The 22,420-nt window shown below is 37.9% G+C and overlaps 1 protein-coding gene across 1 annotated transcript in view; it reads right to left on the bottom strand.

Moving 5' to 3' along the window:
* MMS19 (MMS19 homolog, cytosolic iron-sulfur assembly component) overlaps nt 1–21,785 on the bottom strand; it is a gene marked incomplete in the record, with an annotated part of 198,225 nt that extends 176,440 nt beyond the window's left edge. The window contains 7 exon segments of the mRNA XM_053692573.1: nt 6,715–6,843; nt 9,541–9,610; nt 10,340–10,414; nt 10,551–10,636; nt 12,689–12,789; nt 20,143–20,191; nt 21,680–21,785. Of these exon segments, the coding sequence (XP_053548548.1) occupies nt 6,715–6,843; nt 9,541–9,610; nt 10,340–10,414; nt 10,551–10,636; nt 12,689–12,789; nt 20,143–20,191; nt 21,680–21,767 (598 nt within the window).
* Nucleotides 21,786–22,420: the final 635 nt, after the last annotated feature.

Here is a 22,420-nt window from a genome sequence, read left to right as displayed (position 1 = left end):
AAAAAAAGAAGAAAGTTCGGCCTCTGGGGTGTCCCTTTAGCCCCCAATAGAATTTTATAATACTAAGAAATAATACAGATTAAACAATAAAGAATAAAAAAAGTTAAAAATCATAGATCATATGAGCAAAAATATTAAACAGAGTGAAAATTGCAAACTGAAATGAGTGAAGTGGCTCTTCACTGGCATATAAATAAGGAAATTACTTACTGGACAAATATAGGTCTCAGGTTCAAGATTCAGATAGGGCGTGAGATTTTAAACAACTCCAGTTTACTTTCCATTAACAAAATGTGCACATTATATTTATATTTGCACTTTTTGAGTCACCAGCTCCTACTGAGCATGTGCGAGAATTCACAGAATATATGTATATGCATTTGTGATTTGCTAAAGGATGTCACATGATGCCTGAGGAGTAAATATAGACATAACTTTGAAATTTGTCAGAAAAAAAATCTGCTACTCATTTGAAGTTCAGACCAAGTGCTATTGAAGTGTCTTTTTATCATGCATCTGTTGATTATGCAAATCTACTATATTTACTGTTCTATCAATGAATCACTTCACAAAAGTAAGCAAAACAAGATGAAATATAAATGTTTAAAACAGAATTTATGCTTACCTGATAAATTTCTTTCTCCTACGGTGTGTCCGGTCCACGGCTTCATCCTTACTTGTGGGAATATTCTCTTCCCTAACAGGAAATGGCAAAGAGAGCACAGCAAAAGCTGCCCATATAGCTCCCCCTCTGGCTCCGCCCCCCAGTCATTCGACCGACGGTTAGGAGAAAAAGGAGAAACCATAGGGTGCCGTGGTGACTAGTGCACAGAAATAAAAATTTGAAACCTGACTAAAAAGCCAGGGCGGGCCGTGGACCGGACACACCGTAGGAGAAAGAAATTTATCAGGTAAGCATAAATTCTGTTTTCTCCTACATTGGTGTGTCCTGGTCCACGGCTTCATCCTTACTTGTGGGAACCAATACCAAAGCTATAGGACACGGATGAAGAGAGGGAACAAGTCAGGTTACCTAAACGGAAGGCACCACGGCTTGCAAACCTTTCTCCCCAAAATAGCCTCCGAAGAAGCATAAGTATCGAATTTGTAAAATTTGGCAAAAGTGTGCAGAGAAGACCAAGTCGCTGCCTTACATATCTGATCAACAGAAGCCTCGTTCTTGAAGGCCCATGTGGAAGCCACAGCTCTAGTAGAGTGAGCTGTAATTCGTTCAGGAGGCTGCCGTCCGGCAGTCTCATAAGCCAATCGGATGATGCTTTTCAGCCAAAAAGAAAGAGAGGTAGCAGTGGCTTTCTGTCCTCTCCTCTTACCAGAATAAACGACAAACAAAGAAGAAGTCTGTCTGAAATCCTTTGTTGCTTCTAAGTAAAACTTTAAAGCACGGACCACATCTAAATTGTGTAACAAACGTTCCTTCTTCGAAACTGGATTCGGACACAGAGAAGGAACAACTATTTCCTGGTTAATATTCCTGTTGGAAACCACTTTTGGAAGAAAACCAGGTTTGGTACGCAAAACAACCTTATCTGTATGGAATACCAGATAGGGTGAATTACACTGCAAAGCAGACAATTCAGAAACTCTTCTAGCAGAAGAAATAGCAACCAAAAACAGAACTTTCCAAGATAGTAACTTAATATCTATGGAATGTAAAGGTTCAAACTGAACCCCTTGAAGAACTGAAAGAACTAAGTTTAGACTCCATGGAGGAGTCATGGGTCTGTAAACAGGCTTGATTCTGACTAAGGCCTGTACAAATGCCTGTACATCTGGCTCTGCTGCCAGACGTTTGTGTAACAAAACAGACAGAGCAGATATCTGTCCTTTTAGAGAGCTCGCTGACAACCCTTTATCCAAACCCTCTTGGAGAAAGGAGAGAATCCTAGGAATTTTAATTTTACTCCAAGAGAATCCCTTGGATTCAAACCAACAGATATATTTTTTCCATATTTTATGGTAAATTTTCCTAGTCACAGGTTTTCTGGCTTGGATCAAGTGTTCAATTTCCAAGCAGTCAGTTGCAGAGAGACTAGATTTGGATGTTCGAATGGACCTTGTACTAGAAGATCCTGTCTCAAAGGTAGCTTCCATGGTGGAGCCGATGACATATTCACCAGGTCTGCATACCAAGTCCTGCGTGGTCACGCAGGAGCTATCAGAATCACAGAGGCCTTCTCCTGTTTGATCCTGGCTATGAGCCTGGGAAGGAGAGGAAACGGTGGGAACACATAAGCTAGGTTGAACGACCATGGCGCCACTAATGCATCCACTAGTGTCGCCTTGGGATCCCTGGATCTGGACCCGTAGCGAGGAACCTTGAAGTTCTGACGAGACGCCATCAGATCCATGTCTGGAATGCCCCATAATTGAGTTAACTGGGCAAAGACCTCCGGGTGGAGTTCCCACTCCCCCGGATGGAAAGTCTGACGACTCAAATAATCCGCCTCCCAGTTGTCTACTCCTGGGATGTGAATTGTAGATAGATGGCAGGAGTGATCCTCCGCCCATTTGATGATCTTGGATACCTCGCTCATCGCCAAGGAACTCTTTGTTCCCCCCTGATGATTGATGTACGCTACAGTCGTCATGTTGTCCGACTGAAATCTTATGAATCCGGACTTCGCTAGTTGAGGCCAAGCCCGGAGCGCATTGAATATCGCTCTCAGTTCCAGAATGTTTATCGGAAGAAGAGACTCTTCCCGAGACCATAGACCCTGAGCTTTTAGGGAGTCTCAGACCGCGCCCCAGCCCAAAAGACTGGCGTTGGTCGTGACAATGACCCACTCTGGTCTGCGGAAACTCATTCCCTGAGACAGGTGATCTTGAGTCAACCACCAACGGAGTGAGTCTCTGGTTAACTGGTCTACTTTAATCTGGGGAGACAAGTCTGCATAATCCCCATTCCACTGTTTGAGCATGCACAGTTGCAATGGTCTTAGATGAATTCGAGCAAAGGGAACCACGTCCATTGCTGCAACCATTAGTCCTATTACTTCCATGCACTGAGATATGGAAGGCTGAGGAATAGATTGAAGGACTTGACAAGCATTTAGAAGCTTTAATTTTCTGACCTCTGTCAGAAAAATCTTCATTTCTACAGAATCTATTATTGTTCCCAGAAAGGGAACCCTTGTAGACGGGGACAGGGAACTCTTTTCCACGTTCACCTTCCACCTGTGAGACTTGAGAAAAGCTAATACAATGTCTGTATGAGCCCTTGATCTGGAAAGGGACGACGCTTGGATTAGGATGTCGTCTAGGTAAGGTGCCACTGCAATGCCCCTCGGTCTTAGAACCGCTAGAAGGGACCCTAGAACCTTTGTGAAAATTCTGGGAGCAGTGGCTAAACCGAACGGAAGAGCCACGAACTGGTAATGTTTGTCCAGAAAGGCGAACCTTAGGAACTGATGATGATCTTTGTGGATAGGAATATGTAGGTACGCATCCTTTAAGTCCACGGTAGTCATGTATTGACCCTCCTGGATTGTTGGTAAAATCGTTTGAATGGTTTCCATTTTGAACGATGGAACTCTGAGGAATTTGTTTAGAATTTTTAAATCCAGAATTGGTCTGAAAGTTCCCTCTTTTTTGGGAACTACAAACAGGTTTGAGTAAAACCCCCGACCTTGTTCCACTGTTGGAACTGGGTGTATCACTCCCATCTTTAATAGATCTCCTACGCAATGTAAGAATGCCTGTCTCTTTATCTGGTCTGAAGATAAGCGAGACATGTGGAACCTTCCCCTTGGAGGAAGTTCCTTGAACTCTAGAAGATAACCCTGAGAGACTATTTCTAGTGCTCAGGGATCCTGAACATCTCTTGCTCAAGCCTGAGCAAAGAGAGAAAGTCTGCCCCCTACTAGATCCGTTCCCGGATCAGGGGCTACCCCTTCATGCTGTCTTGGTAGCAGCAGCAGGCTTCTTGGCCTGTTTACCCTTGTTCCAGCCTTGCATTGGTTTCCATGCTGGTTTAGACTGGGAAGCGTTACCCTCTTGTCTAGAGGCTGCAGAGTTAGGAGACGGTCCGTTCCTGAAATTGCGAAAGGAACGAAAATTTGATTTGTTCTTAGCCTTGAAAGGCCTATCCTGTGGGAGGGCATGGCCCTTTCCCCCAGTGACGTCTGAAATAATCTCCTTCAATTCTGGCCCAAAAAGGGTCTTACCTTTGAAAGGAATATTAAGCAATTTTGTCTTGGACGACACATCCGCCGACCAAGATTTTAGCCAAATCGCTCTGCGCTCCACAATTGCAAAACCTGAATTTTTCGCCACTAATTTCGCCAATTGCAGAGCGGCATCTAAAATAAAGGAATTAGCCAACTTTAGTGCGTGAATTCTGTCCATGACTTCCTCATATGGAGTCTCCTTATTGAGCAAATTTTCTAGTTCCTCGAACCAAAAAGACGCCGCCGTTGTGACAGGAATAATGCACGAAATTGGTTGGAGAAGGAAACCTTGCTGAACAAATATCTTTTTAAGCAATCCTTCCAATTTTTTATCCATAGGATCTTTGAAAGCACAACTGTCCTCAATGGGAAGAGTCGTGCGCTTGGCCAACATAGAAACTGCCCCCTCAACCTTAGGGACTGTTTGCCATGCGTCCCTTCTGGGGTCGACAATGGGGAACATTTTCTTAAATATAGGAGGTGGGACAAAAGGTATACCTGGCTTCTCCCACTCCTTAGTCACTATGTCCGCCACCCTTTTGGGTATCGGAAAAGCATCAGCGTGCACAGGGACCTCAAGGAATTTGTCCATTTTGCACAATTTCTCTGGAATCACCAAAGAGTCACAATCGTCAAGAGTAGTTAGCACCTCCTTAAGCAGGGCGCGGAGATGTTCTAACTTAAATATAAATGCCACGATATCAGGTTCTGCCTGCTGAGAAACTTTTCCTGAATCAGAAATTTCTCCCTCCGACAGACCCTCCCTCACTGCCAATTCTGACTGGTGTGAGGGTATAACAGATAAATTATCGTCAGCGCATACTTGCTCATCCTCTGTATTTAAAACTGAGCAATCACGCTTTCTTGGAAATGCTGGCAGTTTGGATAAAAGATTAGCTATAGAATTATCCATTACTGCCGTTAATTGTTACATAGTAACAAGCATTGGCGCGCTAGATGTACTAGGTGTCGCCTGCGTGGGCATAACTGGTGTTGACACAGAAGGAGAGGATGATGAACTATCCCCACTACCTTCATTTGAAGAATCATCTTGGGCAACCTTATTAAATGTGACAGTACTGTCCTTATTTTGTTTGGACGCCATGGCACAATTTTCACATACATTTAAAGGGGGAACCACCTTGGCCTCCATACACACAGAACATGTTCTATCTGAAGGTACAGACATGTTAGACAGACTTAAACAGGCTATTAATGCAATAAAACCGTTTTTAAACAAAACCGTTACTGTCTCTTTAAATATTAAACAGAGTACACTTTATTTCTGAATGTTTGAAAAACTATGAAGGAAATATCCAATCTTTACCAAATTTGCACCCTAGTGTTTTAATGCTTTGAAAGAATTGCACACCAAATTTCAAGTTTGTAACCCCTTAAATGAGCAAACCGGAGCTAATTGTTCAATTTACCAGTTTAAACCCACTACAGTCCCTGCCACAGCCTTTGCTGCGGCTTTACCTTTCCTTGGGGGTTATTCACCACAGAAATAAGCCTTCTAGAATCGTTTTTTATGGCCACAGGACCCTCTCACATGAAGCTGCATGCACTGCTTCCAGAAGTAACTGCGCAATTAAGGCGCAAAAATGAGGCCTCCTCCCTCTGCATACCAGAGTGAAGGGGCCTTCCTGACTAGATTAGGAGTCTAAACGACTGCCAGGCGTAATAAAAACGTTCCCAAAGTGTTTCCAAGTTCCAAAACACTCCAAAAGTCATATAATATTGTATAAATCAATCGATTTAGCCCACAATAGTGTCAACCAGTATATTGCCCATTTATAAGCCTTCATTCTGTTATGAGTCTAAGAAAATGGCTTACCGATCCCATAAGGGAAAATGACAGTCTTCTAGCATTACTATGTCTTGTTAGAAAAGAGACTAGTCATACCTTGAGCAGAAAAGTCTGCAAACTGTTCCCCCCAACTGAAGTTCTCTGGTTTCAACAGTCCTGTGTGGGAACAGCAATGGATTTTAGTTACTGCTGCTAAAATCATACTCCTCTTTAAACAGAACTCTTCATCACTTTCTGTTGTAGAGTAAATAGTACAAACCGGTACTATTTTAAAATAAACTCTTGATAGAAGAAATAAAAAACTACAACTAACACCACATACTCTTTACCATCCCCGTGGAGATGCTACTTGTTCAGAGCGGCAAAGAGAATGACTGGGGGGCGGAGCCAGAGGGGGAGCTATATGGGCAGCTTTTGCTGTGCTCTCTTTGCCATTTCCTGTTAGGGAAGAGAATATTCCCACAAGTAAGGATTAAGCCGTGGACCGGACACACCAATGTAGGAGAAAATGTATATGCAACAAATCACAATAATTCTTCAATGTCTCAGACGATTAATATGAAAGAACAGAATCTAATGTACTACTTTGAAAGACTGACAACGTTAACAGTTATTATAGTATGTGGACAACAATTGCTGAAGTATTAAGATCTTTATTATCAAGTTATTAATTAACAGAGAAGGCGGAAAAAAATCATTATAAAAATGCAGACTTACCAAGCACATAGCCCTTGGTAATGATGTCTTGGACTATCTGGAAGGCCACTAAAAGATTCCGTGGGTCCTTTTCACCATCCATGACTTGAATAAACCCAAAGGTGAAATCAGCACCAAGATTCTTCAACTCTGCATTTGGAATTTAAAAGGCTCAGTAAACAAACAGCATTTAAAACTCAAAATTAAAGACATGTATGATAAATAAAAAAATAAAAAAATCATCTTTAATCCATGCTTTTTTATTTAGTTGAATTTTCTACTGACTTCATATTCTAGGATCCTTTATAGATCCCTTACTCAGCTGCACCTCAGCTACAATTTCCTTCTTGAGGAATGCATATGGAGCAAGCGGTCCAGCCACGAGAAAGCAGCCGCAAGCCCTCTTTCCATCCTCCTAAGCTTGGTAATGAGCTTTGCTGCCTATTCATTACTCGCATGAAGCTTAGATTCTGGCTCCCACACTCAGAGAGAAAAAAGCGTGTCTGCAGTCAGCATATGCAGCAACACTATTAGTAGCCATGCGACTGGCTATAGCCCCAGCTAATAAGAGACAGTTCGGAACTGGGGTCGGCCAGCATTAACACCAATCGTGTTTTTAGCGTTTTTTAAACATTACCAAAGTATTTCAAGCATGATATATACAAAGCATATATCAGGGACATATGGCATTTTAAAATATTTATTAACATTTCCTAAGTTTACTGTCCCCCTTTAAGACGTCCGTACACAGTCAAGTAATGTGCTGCTACAGATAGTTTCAAAATACATCTATTTTAAACATACTAACTAGTAGAATAGAATATAGAACTAAACTTTACCCAAAAAATGTAATGGCGCCCACACTTTGCTAGACTATTAAATTTACTTATGATTGTCTATAAGTTGTAGTGGGCTACCAATATGTTATTTAAAGAAATTCTAATCACAATTTCCAGGTACTTATATTATGGAAGTGCACACAAAATAATTTTAATTAAAAAACTAAAAAAAAAACAAAAACAAAAAAAAAAAAACGTAAGCCCTTGCTATGTTAGGTTGTTTTGTGAAAATGTCTACAAATATGAGATTTAAGTAATATTTTATAATGAAATAACTGCTGTATCTTTTATAACCCACCTGACAGACGTGTCATGCCCAATAAATGTGCACAGTCAGCTGTGCTATACTTCATTAGGATCATGTCTGTCATTGAGGACACTTTCCCCTTCACATCAGCACATTACTATAATTCTAAACTTGGATGCTTGTTTGCTTTGCTTTTTTTTTCTTTATTAGAGGCCATACAAGAATGATTATTATTGAAATAATGAGTAACTGCATGTGCGTGTTCACATGCGTGCACACAATCAATACATGTGCACAAGCTCAGCAAATTATAATATACTATTTGGTTGGGTATTAGGTGGGACAATATTTTCTTTGTGCTATTATGATTTTCATGGGTGCCCAGCTGCATCTTGGATAACAGCAAAATAAAGCAATTTTGTTTAAAGGGACACTGAGCCCAAGTTTTTTTTTTTTCGTGATTCAGATAGAGCATGACATTTTAAGAAACTTTCTAATTTACTCTTATTATCAAATGTTCTTTATTCTCTTTATTTGAAATGCAAGAATCTAAGTTTAGATGCCGGCCCATTTTTGGTGAACAACCTGGGTTGTCCTTGCTGATTGGTGGAAAAAAATAATCCACCAATCAAAAAGTGCTGTCCAGAGTTCTTAACCCAAAAAAGCTTAGATGGCTTTTTTTTCAAATAAAGATAGCAAGAGAACGAAGAAAAATTGATAATAGGAGTAAATTAGAAAGTTGCTTAAAATTGCATGCTCTATCTGAATCACAAAAGAAAAAAATTGGGTTCAGTGTCCTTTTAAATATTATAAATTTTGCTTTCACTGTATTTAAATAATGTTTTGTAGCAATATTGCTGTTGTATATGTTTTATCCCAAGATTTAAAAGGGACATTGTAGCAAAGTATAAAAATCAAAAAGTAGTGTAAATTCATGTCTAAATATCATAACTTTACATACCACGGGTTCTGAATTGTTTATATACGGTAGGTGGAAGATTTATTGGAGTATCCACAAAATGAATCACAATTGGAAAAAGAGGTCATTTTGAGAAAAGCCTGCTCCAGAAGGAGGCAGAATTGATTTATATGATGGGCAGCGCTGCGGAATCTGTTGGCGCTTTATAAATAAACAATAATAATAATAACTTTATACCCTGCAGGTTTAAACTCTGAACTGGATATAGTCCGTTTTTTTATTAATTTTATCTTCAGAATATTTACAGACTTTTATTTTAGGCAATTTGTGATGGCTCAAGAATAACTCCACAGGAGTGCGCACAATGTTTATCTATATAGCACTCATGAAATAGCCATAAAACAAATGCATTAGATCAGTGGTGGCCTGCATGGGCTTAGAAACAGACAGAAATTTAGATTTTTAAAAGGTTATAAAAGTATATTATTATAACAATGTTGGTTAGGCAAAGCTGGTGAATGGCTGGTAAAGGCGTTACCTATCTTTTTAAACAATGCAAATTTTGGTGTAGACTGTCCCTTAAAATATGAATTTTAATTTTCTCTCTTTAAAAAAAAAAAAAACACCACACTATAATGTCCATTTTCAAGTCAGCTTAAAACACCAAAAGTCACAAAATCTTCCCAGGGATCTTATAAAGTAAACCATTAAAAAAAAAAAAAGGGAGTAATAAGCCCATTTATACTTTGGTCTTTCCACACATAAAGCAAACATACTGTATGTGCACAGCCCACTATTACAACAATTTACTTTTTCTAAACTGTAAAACTAAATAACTATACCTTCTTCACGTAGCTTCATGAAATTAGTGATGATTGTGTAGACTGTGTAACGATCCATCTGCATTAAAGACTTAAAATGGAGAGAGAAGATCAGTAAAAATTGTTCAATTTCAATTAAAAAGAACAAAAATCAAAGGAATTAGTTAAATTAAAAAAAAATGGACTTAACAGATAAAACTACATTTCACTCTATTTTTCTAGAATTTGGGTTTTTAGAGTTCTGAGAATTGAAAGTGCACACTGCAGAATTCACAAGCCTAACCTTGTTACATATCTGTCCCTTATTGGCAGTTAACAAAATTATAGAGGCAAAACCTAGTCTACTCCATTAAAAGGGGCATTAAACACTTTGAGATGGTTATGCGTGTGTGTGTGTGTGTGTGTGTGTGTGTGTGTGTGTGTGTGTATGTATATATATATATATATATATATATATATATATATATATATATATATATATATATATATATATATACATACATATACATACACACACACACACATTCTCAGACTAATCTTTTATTTGAATGCATCATTCTATCTAGCATTTATTTAGAGTCTTATGTCCCTTTAACACCTCCAGATTGGCTCCTCTACATAAGACAAGAGGTGGGTGGAGTTGGCTATTGAAAAACCATTGCAATAAACAAAGGTGTAAATGCATTAAAAAAAAAAAAAAAAAAAAAAAAAAAATCAGACTCTGCTAGTATGTTAGTCTATTGCAAGACGGGGGGGGGGGGGGCTTGTTTTTATTTTTAATTTAGGTTACTACTGCAATAGTTTAAAGTAATTTATTTACCTGTACATGAACTTCCTGAAATATAGATTTGAGCACAGACACAGCCAGTCCGGAGGGCAGAACTTCGCACATGCTCTGAGAAAATAACATATGTACAATTTGTCAGGCAATGGCAGTTGGACATAAATTTGCATTTACCCGTAAAAAAAAAAAACTTTGGATAAATACATCTACCTTTACGGTTATGTTTCAGTAAAGAAAGTCTTCTTACCAATGCCTTAAGCCCCTTAAGGACATATGGTGTGATCAGGTGATGATCCTTGAGTCTGTTTTCATAGAACACAACCAAGACCTCCACTAAACACAAAAATAAATGGGAGGTTACTAAACAAATAGGTAGGAGGGAGGTTTACAGGGGGGGAAGAAAGAGGGGAAGAAAAAGAAACAGGGAATTAAGGGGGAGAGAAAGGAGAGGAGAGAAGAAGAGAGAAAAGAAAGAAGGGAAAGAAAAAGAACTTGGGGAAATAATAGAAAAAAAAAAATGAATTTTACATGAATGCATTTCAGTTTTGGACAGAATCATTTTACAATATACTTGCACAAAAATGCTTTCAAGAAAAAAAAATGATCACTGTTTAAACTGCATATGCACATATTGCTGCACAATTCCGTGCACCTGCTCAGCAGTGGTCTGTAGAAAGCTAACCGAGTCATCACTTAGCTGTAGACTGTGAGCTCTCTGGAGCAGGGCCGTCTTCCTCCTGTACTAGATTTGTTTAGTTTTGTATTTTATCACAAATCCTTGTCATTGTATACCCCTATCATTGTACCCAGCGCTACGGAATTTGGCAGCGCTATACAAATCAATGATAATAATAATCACTTACACTATACACATCACCACCAGCTCCCGGTGTGGTGTTTGAATGAACTGCATATTTGTTTGATGGTGAAATAGTAATAGCTTTTACTTGTAATACAAATATAATGCAAAAAATGCTTCTATGCATGACCGAAAGGACCTCATGTAGATGTCCCTTTAAAACTGAAATGTATGCACACACATTTTAATTTGGACTATTAGGTTGCCTCTAATGTTCTGCTTTGTTATACATAAAAATGACATTTAAATTCCAGTTATTGAACTAAAAGCAATGGAATTTGTTTGCCGTATCTTTAAAAAGGGACATGAAATGTAAAAGTTTTCTTTCCGGAGTCAGACAAAACAAACCATTTTAGAAATCTATTATCAAGTTTGCTTAATTATCTTGGTATTCTTTGTTGAAGGAGCAGCAATGCCCTACTGGGAGTTGGTAGCTCAACAGATGTGCTGAGCCAATGACAAGAGGTATATATACACATGTGTAGTCACCAATCAACAGGTAGCTCCCACTAGTGCATTGCTGCTTCAACGTCTACCTAGGTATGTTTTTTAATAAAGAACACCAAGAAAACAGAGCAACTCAGATACTAGAAAATATTGGAAAGTTTTTTTTTTTTTTTATGACATGCTTTATCTGAATTATGAATTATACTTTCAAAAAGTGTTTAAATGGACATTGTACACTGGATTTTTCTTTGCATAAATGTTTTGTAGATGATCCATTTATATAGCGAATCTGGTAGTGTTTTTGTAATAATGTTTAGTTTTAAGTATTTTTAAATAACATTGTTATCTGACTCCTAACCAAGCCCTAACGTTTTAGATGTATACTGAGGTCTACAGACTCCTGGTTGTGTAATGGGTCTTTTCATATGCTTTCTAAGCCCCTTTTCAGTGGGTGTCCCAGCCTAACCTCATCTATAGAGCTAAACTGGGAGCTTCTAAGTATATTTTTAAAAGGTTTTATACTGGATTTTTATTTCAGTATCTGTGAATATTCTTCTTTATAGTAGTGTCCATTACATGCTATACATGCTGTTATATGACAATTGGTGTATACTGTCCCTTTTTATAATGCCTGTTCCTAGCTTGGTGTTATATACTGTCTGAATACTAAAATTATAACTGTATTTCTGCTTGTCACTAACAAAAGGAAACACCTACTTAAACCCGAGTCAAGCACCCTGCATTAGAGGTTTCATTTTGTCATTTCATTATTTTTTTTTCACTAGACTTCATATTCAGCAATTACTAAAACCTGGTATATCTCCTGTTTCTGCTGACCCTGTGGTTTGTGCGCAATTATAAAAATGCCAATGAATGTACAAGCGAAACAGATTTTTATTATGAACATCTGGATGTGTCCATTAACAGATGACTGCACAGAAAACTGCAAACTTTTATTATGCATCCAAACATCTGGTAAGGAATGTGAAAATAATTTGGCAATTAAAGAGAAGTTTACAATAGTCAGACACGCAGTTCAGTAAATCACTAATGTGCATCCTGGAAATTGTTGAATTTACCTTCCTTTGCTTTGAGCCTGGAGTAGTTCTGCAGCAGAATATGTGACAGGAGCTGAACACCTCGACCACGTGTTCTTGGCTCAGAATTAGCCAGGCATGACCTATAGAGACAATGAAAGACAGCTGCAATCCAACATCTCTCCAACATGCAACAGCCATTATTAAAAGGACAATGGCTCCATAAATTGTGATCATAAATTACACTGAAAAGGGACATTCAAACGTAAAAACAAAAGTTGTTGTTATTTTTTATGTTTTTAACGGAAAAAAGTTTTCTAACGAAATACAGCATTTTATTTTTACAACAAAATATCTGATTAAAGGGACAGTCTACTTGAAAATGTTTATTGTGTAAAAAAGATAATCACTTTTATTAACCATTCCCGTTTTGCTTTACCAACACATATCATCATCATCAGGTATTTGTAGAGCGCCAACAGATTCTGCAGCGCTATAAACATAGGCGGTATACAAGATAACATTTATAGGGATCAAATGGGAAGAGGGCCCTGCCGAGAGTTGCACTGTTGTAGTCGGCTCTTATGATGGTGATCTACAAACAGCTGGGCTCATAGGCTTACATGCTAAGGGGTTTAAGGGGATAGCAATGGAGTTAAAAGGTTAGTGTAGGTTGTAAGCATCCCTGAATAGTAGAGTCTTTAGGGAGCGCTTGAAGCTTTCAAAACTAGGGGAGAGTCTTGTGGAACGAGGCAGAGAGTACCACATATTAATACACACTGTACCTCTGTATTTACCTTGTATCTAAGCTTCTGCAGACTGCTCCCTTAGCTCAGTTCTTTTGACAGACATGCATTTTATCCAATCAGTGCTGACTCATACATAACTTCACAGGAGTGAGTACAATGTTATCTATGTGGCACACATGAACTAGTGCTCTCTAGCTGTGAAAAACTGTCAAAATGCACTGAAATAAAAGCAACCTTCAAGGGCTTAGAAATCAGCATGTGAGCCTAACTAGGTTCAGCTTTCAACAAAGAATACCAAGTGAACAAAGCAAAATTTGATGATAAAAGTGAATTGGAGAGTTGTTTAAAATTGCATGCCCTATCTGAATAATGAAAGTTTAATTTTGACTAGACTGTCCCTTTAACTCTTTGGCATAAGTATCAATGAGAGGTGGTCATTTAGGCCATCCATCAGTCAATATGACACAAAAAAATATTTTAAATCTATAGTAACCATAAGCAGTTGAAAATATTGATTCTAATGGGCTAAAAAAATATTAATGTTACTTCATACTGAGACCTACAATTTTATTTTCTCATCGTAGCCAGTAGACCTGGTGACCAAGGTGTCCATGTGAGGCTTAACCCCTTAAACAAAAACATATTATACATCATGTGGTACTTTGCCTATCGTACTGCATGACGTATATATACACATCGGAGCTGCAGGAAGCTCCATCAATCTCGGCTGTAAAGCTGCATATGGAACTCTGAGTACGATCAGTGCTGCGGTTCCATAAGAAGGCAGATGCCAGAATGTTACAGACGGTGACACTGTCTGTGTCAACGCCTGTAACGATCATCTGCTAGTGCCAGCGGGAGGTGTGAGAGTGGGATGGCCCTACACTGCAGAAAAAAAAAATTAAGGGAGAGGGAGGGATGGGGAGCTACACTACAGAAAAAAGGTGGGGTGGGGGGTCCCTAACCAACGATTGCCGGAGGGGGGAGGAACCACTACACAACAGAAATAAAATAATAAAAAATAATAATATAAAAGCATTCATGGGTAAAGATGGCCGCAATTAGTTGGAGGGGGAGGGTTAGAGAGCATCACTAAACTGCAGCAAAAACAAAATAATAATAAATTAAAACAAAAACTTCATAATGGCAGACTGTCTGCCAGTACCTAAGATGTGGTGACCAGTGGGGGGGGGGGGGGGGGGGAGGTAAGAGAGCTGTTTGGGAGGAATCTGGGGGTGGGAGGGTAATCTCTACAGTAAAGCTAAAATTAACCTTACAAGCTACCTGATTAACCCCTTCACTGCCGGGAATATTAGAAGTTTGGTGCGCAGCTGCAATTAGTGGCCTTCTAATTACCAAAAAGCAATGGCAAAGCCATTTTTTTTTATATGATCGCATTTGGCGGTGAATTGGTGGCATGATATATACCAAAATTGGCCTAGATCAACACAGTACAGTAGTGAATGGCTTAAAGGGACAGTAAAGTCAAAATAAAACATTCATGACTCAGATTCAGGGCATGCAATTTTCAACAACTTTCAAATTTACTTTTATTATCAAATTTGCTTTGTACTCTTGGTATTCTTTGTTGAAAGCGAAACCTAGGCAAACTCATAGGCTGATTGCTAAGCCATTGAAGGCCGCCTCTTATTAGCTTTTCACAGCTAGACAACGCTAGTTCATGTGTGCCATATAGATAACATTGTGCTCACTCCCATGGAGAGGCGTAGATACAAGGTAATTACAGAAGTAAAAAGTGTATTAATATAACAGTGTTGGTTATGCAAAACTGGGGCATGGGTAATATTTATCTTTTTAGACAATTAAAATGTTCAAGTAGGCAGTCTCTTTAAAGTCCCGTCACGTTTGACAATATTTGTTCATTTTCATATTCTCTGACGGTCACTATAGCTACTGTGTGACCCTTTGAACAGTAATCCAGTAGCAAGACTACAGTCTGTGCTTTCAAAGCGTGAAATGAAATGTTTAACAGCTCTATAAAAGATTGTTTACAGAGCTCAAAGTTCTGTCCTTAGCATTCAACCCAAATAAAAATGCTGAACCTATTTTCCTTTCCTAAAGTATAAGACCAATGCCTGGTTTATCAGGTGAGAATATTTTTTTACACCTTCCTATTTCTGATTGTGCTATCTAAATGGCTAAGAAAAGATTTTATTTTTTAACTGAGAAAACTCAATTATAAAAGCTTTCCTGGTATTTCTTTTTATTACTAAAAATAAAATCCAAAATTAATTATCCCTTGATAAAGTGGGATTTATCCCTGATACTCCTTGTTAAACAATGTACTGAACTGCTGAGAAAAGGTGTACGATTTGAGCCTACAGAAAAATCACTGAATTGCTGAAGTAAAGAGTCACTTATGATATCATAAAGATTAAGTAAATTATACCTAAAAGAATAAACTAAAAACCGAGTTTTGGTAAAGATCTATATAAAAACACAATACTCTTCTGTCTCTTTCGGAAGGTAGTTCAAATATTAGACAAAAGGCTGAACTTAATAGCTGGAGATCTTTTACAACGCCAAAAACAGTCAGGATAAAGCACTGGTTTTCAAACCTGTCCTCAGGCACCCCCAACAGGCCAAGTTTTCAGGATTACTTTGGGTTGAGCAGGTAAAATAACCATGTTTACTGGTTCAACTGATTAATTCACCTGTGTTCCAATTTAGATATCTTTAAAATGTGGCCTGTTAGGGAGATCTGAGGACAGGTTTAAAAACCTGTGGGATATAGGGACACTGTACTGTAAAATGGGTTCACTCTTATTGTGCTTGCAATGACTTATAAAAGCTGCAGAGTATGGAATAAATTGTTTCTTTAACCCCTTAAGGACCAACGACGTACAGGGTACGTCCTACAAAAAAAAAAAAAAAAGTCCTTAACGACCAAGGACGTACCCTGTACGTCCTTGGTGTTTCCAAGCGGTGGAAGCGATCCTGATTGCTTCCAGCCACTTTCATGTTATTGCAGTGATGCCTCGATATTGAGGCATCCTGCAATAACATTTGTTAGACACCCGATGCAGAGAGAGCCACTCTGTGGCCCTCTCTACATCAGCCATCAATGGCCACGATCGTTGGTGGGTGGGAGCCGATGTGGGAGGCGGGTATCGATGGGAGGATCTGAGCCAGAGGGGGGCGGGATCGCGTGCTGGGCGCGCGTGTGCACGGGGGCGGTGGGAACGCTACACTATGGAACAATTAATGTATTGCATACGGTGGGGGAAAGGACTGGGGGGGTGGGGGGGTGGATATTGAGGGGGGGGCAGCTACACTACAGAAAATTCTTAATTTATTTTAAAAAATATCATATTTTATGGCAAACTGGGTACTGGCAGACAGCTACCAGTACCCAAGATGGCTCACAATAAGGCAGAGGGGAAGGGTTAGAGAGCTGTTGGGGGGGGGGTCCTACACAGCAGAATAAGTTTTTTGTTTTTTTGTTTGTTTGTTTTTTTTAAACACCTTTTATTTTAGTACTGGCAGACTTTCTGCCAGTACACAAGATGGCGGGGACAATTGTGGGGGAGGGAAGGGAGCTGTTTGGGAGGGATCAGGGGTTGTGATGTGTCAGGTGGGAGGCTGATCTCTACACTAAAGCTAAAATTAACCCTGCAAGCTCCCTAATTAACCGTTCACTGCTGGGCATAATACACGTGTGGTGCGCAGCTGCATTTAGCGGCCTTCTAATTGCCAAAAAGCAACGCCAAAGCCATATATGTCTGCTATTTCTGAACAAAGGGGATCCCAGAGAAGCATTTACAACCATTTGTGCCATAATCGCACAAGCTGTTAGTAAATAATTTCAGTGAGAAACCTAAAATTTGTGAAAGTGAACGATTTTTTTTATTTGATCGCATTTGGCGGTGAAATGGTGGCATTAAATATACCAAAATGGGCCTAGATCAATACTTTGGGTTGTCTTCTAAAAAAAAATATATATACACATATATACTTAAGTCAAGGGATATTCAGGGAATTCCTGACAGATATCAGTGTTCCAATGTAACTAGCGCTAATTTAAAAAAAAAGTGGTTTGGAAATAGCAAAGTGCTACTTGTATTTATGGCCCTATAACTTGCAAAAAAAGCAAAGAACATGTAAACATTGGGTATTTCTAAACTCAGGACAAAATTTAGAAACTATTTAGCATGGGTGTTTTTTGGTGGTTGTAGATGTGTAACAGATTTTGGGGGTCAAAGTTAAAAAGTGTGTTTTTTTCCATTTTTTCCTCACATTTTATATATTTCTTTATAGTAAATTAAAAGATATGATGAAAATAATGGTATCTTTAGAAAATCCATTTAATGGTGATAAAAACTGTATATATAATAGAGGAAAATTACAGCTAAACAGAAACACTGCAGAAATGTAAAAATAGCCCTGGTCCCAAAGAGTCAGAAAATGGAAAAGTGCTGTGGTCCTTAAGGGGTTAAAATGCCATTATTAGTTTAAAAATGACATGCTCTAATCTGTAAGATGTTCCGCTCAGGACCCATGAGGTTCAAATGCACAGTACAGCAGGGTTGATAATGAAAAAATGACGTGCTATAATGGATTAGGGCATGTATTTTTTTTTTTTACTATAATCACACTTTAAAGGGATACTGAACCCAAAAATTTTCATTCGTGATTCAGATAGAACATGCAATTTTAAGCAACTTTCTAATTTACTCCTATTATCAAATTTTCTTCATTCTCTTGGTATCTTTATTTGAAAAGCAAGAATGTAAGTTTAGATGCCGGCCCATTTTTGGTGAACAACCTTGGTTGTTCTTGCTGATTGGTGGATAAATTATCCCACCAATTAACAAGTGCTGTTCAGGGTATGAACCAAAAATTGGCTGGCTCCTTAGCTTAGATGCCTTCTTTTTCAAATAAAGATAGCAAGAGAACGAAGACAAATTGATAAGAGTAAATTAGAAAGTTGCTTAAAATTGCATGCTCTATCTGAATCACGAAAGAAAATTTTTGGGTTCAGTGTCCCTTTAATGCTTTTTTATTTTGTATCTGTAGCTACATGTTTCACGGTTATAAAGCAAGAATCTTGTGCAATTCCATTATGAAAATAAGCATGTGTGAGTAAAATAAAGTGCATATTTGTGCTTGTGTGGCAGCAGTGAGAGAGGAGGGCAATGCACGCAACCCACCACCATACACTTGCCAGCTTATGCTCAACATAAAAAATTATAACAAAACCCATCCCGATATTTATATTGCCCGATATTTTGGGGCTGGGCTGTCTTTTTGGCAAGATCAAACTAATATACCACAGGATATTTATTCTATGTAAAAAGCATAGTGAGCTAAAAGACACTGCATGCTGAGTGACGCTGGTATGATGTACACAACTACCAAGGAAGTTTTTGAAGGTCATGTTTGCTCTCAGTTGAGTGCATCTCAACTTTTTTTGCGCTCAATATAGAAACATTTTGGAGACTTATTGTATTAGTTTAAAAATATCTACTCAAATCTGAAACACATTACTGTGCAATTTTAATATGCTTTTCAGCATCTTTAAAATAAGGGCAAAACACAATATAAAACATTGAATTATCTGTAGTAAAAAAACAACAAAACAAAAAAACAATATACAGTACTTAATTTCGCCCCTTCGATGTAAGTTTTCCAGTTTTGACAGTTGAAGTGCACACTACAGACTTCACAAGACTAAACCTACTACATATCTTTGCTAACTGGCTTCAGAAGAAATAAGAAAACAAACCACAAAACAAAAGATTGCTCTGACAAGGATCTTTTTATAAGTATCTCTTTTAGATGAAATAAAGAAAATGTAACCTTGGGGATTAAATAAGATACATGAACCTATTTGTGCAATTATGTACAATGATCTAAATACATCAGATGTGTGTTACACACTGTCATTAGCCAGACTTGGGTACAACGTTGGAAAAACAAACCTGCATGTGAACCCAGTGGCCCTGTCAATTCATCAGTGCTATATGGGAAGGTAGACTCCCCTGTCTTCCAAGAGAATTATAGGGAACTTTGCCTTAGGAGAAACCCTTGTAAATGGTGATCATCCCAAAGCCAAAAAGTTGGTACCCATGGTCAAGCAGAGATAGACTAAGCACAAGCACCAACTGCACTACCAGTGAGCAATCTATAAAAAGGCAACATCCTGAGTAAGTAACTGAGAAAATGGAGCTAAAGGGACCAAGTTTAAGAGTGTTTAGCGACAGCTTCAATAAAATTCACTAATATATATAGTATACAGCCAGGGTACACATCTAAACGTATTAGTGTATCCAGCTGAAAAAAATGGCACTCTCTGGGCTTGAGTAAAAAAATCACCTTTATTAATAATTAATAACAACTGGTATTAATAAAAGGTGATTTTTTTTTACTCAAGCCCAGAGAGCGCCATTTTTTTTTCAGCTGGATAGATAGATATATATATCTTCAATACATAAATAAAACATGGCATTTCTAAGAACTTTTGGCTAATAAATGGTTGCGTTGCTAGGTAACAGTATCTAACAATCCAAAATACATAAACTGGCATTATATATTTTACTTAGAAATTGGAACAAAATATGCACCTCATACATCTACTCTGATGTTATTTGAAAAAAAAAGTAAAAAAAAAAAAAAAAAAAAGGATTAATATCAATTCAATTAAGAATCAAATTTTTTTCATTGAAAAGAACCAATGGTAAAAGCATGGTAGTGGTTTAATTATATGTGACAGACAGAAAATCTTACCCAAGAGATTCCACCACCTGTAAAACTGTGAATTTTCCATCTTTTACATCTAAAACGACAAAAAAACAATGCTAAGATTAACAGTGTGTCCTTATTAGTGATAAAAAGCAATCATTTGATTCAAAAGCTTTAACCAAAGGGGGAAAAAAGTTGAATGAATCTTCAAGTCTCACACCACAAGTGTATTGTTCCTTCACTACAATCTGCACCAAATTTGAACCTTTCTTTACCCAAGTATTACACTGCAGTGCAATCATGAAAACTGCTATGACTGGTGCAATGCTTTTGAGCACAATAGTGTTTGTCAAAAAGTATAACATTGTTACAAACACTAATGCAACACCACTGCCATATAGTGCCCATCCATATGCTGCTTCTGATGCTACCCAGGTATCCGGTTGCAAGCCAGGATCACAAGCTTAAAGTGATGGTAAATTATACATTCTATAAAATAGGATTTAGAAGTAAATATCATGCACCTCTAAATAGCAATATTGTAATTATTACTTAAAATTATATTTGCTACAAATATTTTTTTACTACTCAAGTTCCTGTGAGTGCTCCGCCCCTTCCAGTTCTTATTCTGTAGTGTAGTAACACATATAGAGTCGTCCCACCAATCTGCGTAATCTGTAATGCGCACTCCCCAAAAACTGGCATTGAAACAAATGCAGAGTCTTTGCAAACTCTCAAATGTAAACAATGAACTACAAGATTGTTTACCTGTTGAGGAGAGAGCCACAGAGATGATTGCCTTCAGAGAGATAATGATTTTAGCAGTAAAAACATGCTAGTAATTATATATATATTTTTAATTATTCTTTTTAACACACTGAACTGCAAATTAATTGCTAATATTATACTGGGGTTTAAAGCAACCCATTTTTATAAGCAATATATATAATAAAGAGATAATGCAAGGAAAAATATGATTATTTTTTTTAAAGGGATACTAAACAAAAAAAAATTCTAACCTAACAGTAGAATACATTTAAATAGTTAACATTTTTCTCTAATGCAAATGTTACCAATGTAAAATACATCTTTACTGTATCTTCTTCTGGAGGTGAATAATTGCATTCTCTAGTCAATGTTATATACCAAGCACATCTATATTGCAACAGCATATATTAGTAACCAAACTGCCTTACAAATTAATTTACAATATGTGTCAGATATACACAGCTTAGTTTCTGTTTTTTTGTTGATGGTTTTTTGCATTTGATTCCCATCATTTTGCTGGACAAATGCGTCACACTGACATTTCTTATTCTGTAATGGAATGTGTCAATCATCTGCTGACAATATACCCTGCTACTTAGCACTTCTAAGGCAGCCAAAAGGTTATAAGATGATGATTAGCACGGGTGAACATTAAGTCACGTTATAAGTAATGAAATGTACAGTGTGTCACTAAAAGTGCCCAGGACTTCCCACTAAGCCAATACCCACAGACATAATGTTTTTAGCACTGTGCATCCCACACTACATGCTCAAGTTAGTAAGGTCAACCTGTTCAAAATATATACTAAGTTACCCGTTGCTACATCATCCGCTTTGCTATCATGTTGTCCAGACACGAACTCATCCACCGTCGCCCACAATGCGCTCTGCTCCTCAGCCATGATGCCGCTGAACACACAGGAGATGGGCACACTGCGCATGCGCAATACCAACCAGTCCTAGCAGCCTGCAGTTCACCAGTGTCACGTGGGAAAGGTTATTTGTTATCATGTGACCTCATTTTTTTCTGTTTTCTCACGATAAGCAGCAAACTTTATTTAAAATAGTAAGACCCCTTATGAATATGGTCTGTGTTTAGTTCTACTGTCAGGGATAGAGGTCGGAGTGCTGTGCTTAGTCCTATTGTTTATAACACGATTTTCTGTTAGAGGTCTGGCACATTTATTCAGTCCTATACAATTATCTTTCTACATTTATGCCAATACATTTTACCATTCTTTTCCCCAAAAAAACTGCACAATTCAAGTCTCCTGACAAGTGCTGTACTTACTGTTATAATGTTTGTAAGGCTTCTGTTATAATGTTAAATGTATTTTGTTTCTATTAACATAGAACAGACATTCATATGTAAAGGATGATGCATTTTTTGTTTTATTTTTGGTTGGAATCACTTCAGTTCATAATCAGTTATTCCATTATTTGGTTGTTGTTTTTTTTTATCAGAGATCTCGAAAAGTGCATATTTCATTTATAAAACATGTCAGGTGATTCTATGTAGTGAAATCATATTTCTATGGTACTGTTTCAGTTTGTA

The sequence above is a fragment of the Bombina bombina genome, chromosome 9 (genome assembly GCF_027579735.1).
Source record: "Bombina bombina isolate aBomBom1 chromosome 9, aBomBom1.pri, whole genome shotgun sequence".
Lineage (NCBI taxonomy): Eukaryota > Metazoa > Chordata > Amphibia > Anura > Bombinatoridae > Bombina > Bombina bombina.
The sequence above is the reverse complement of the archived record's forward strand: the minus strand, read 5'-3'. Positions and strand labels throughout refer to the sequence as shown.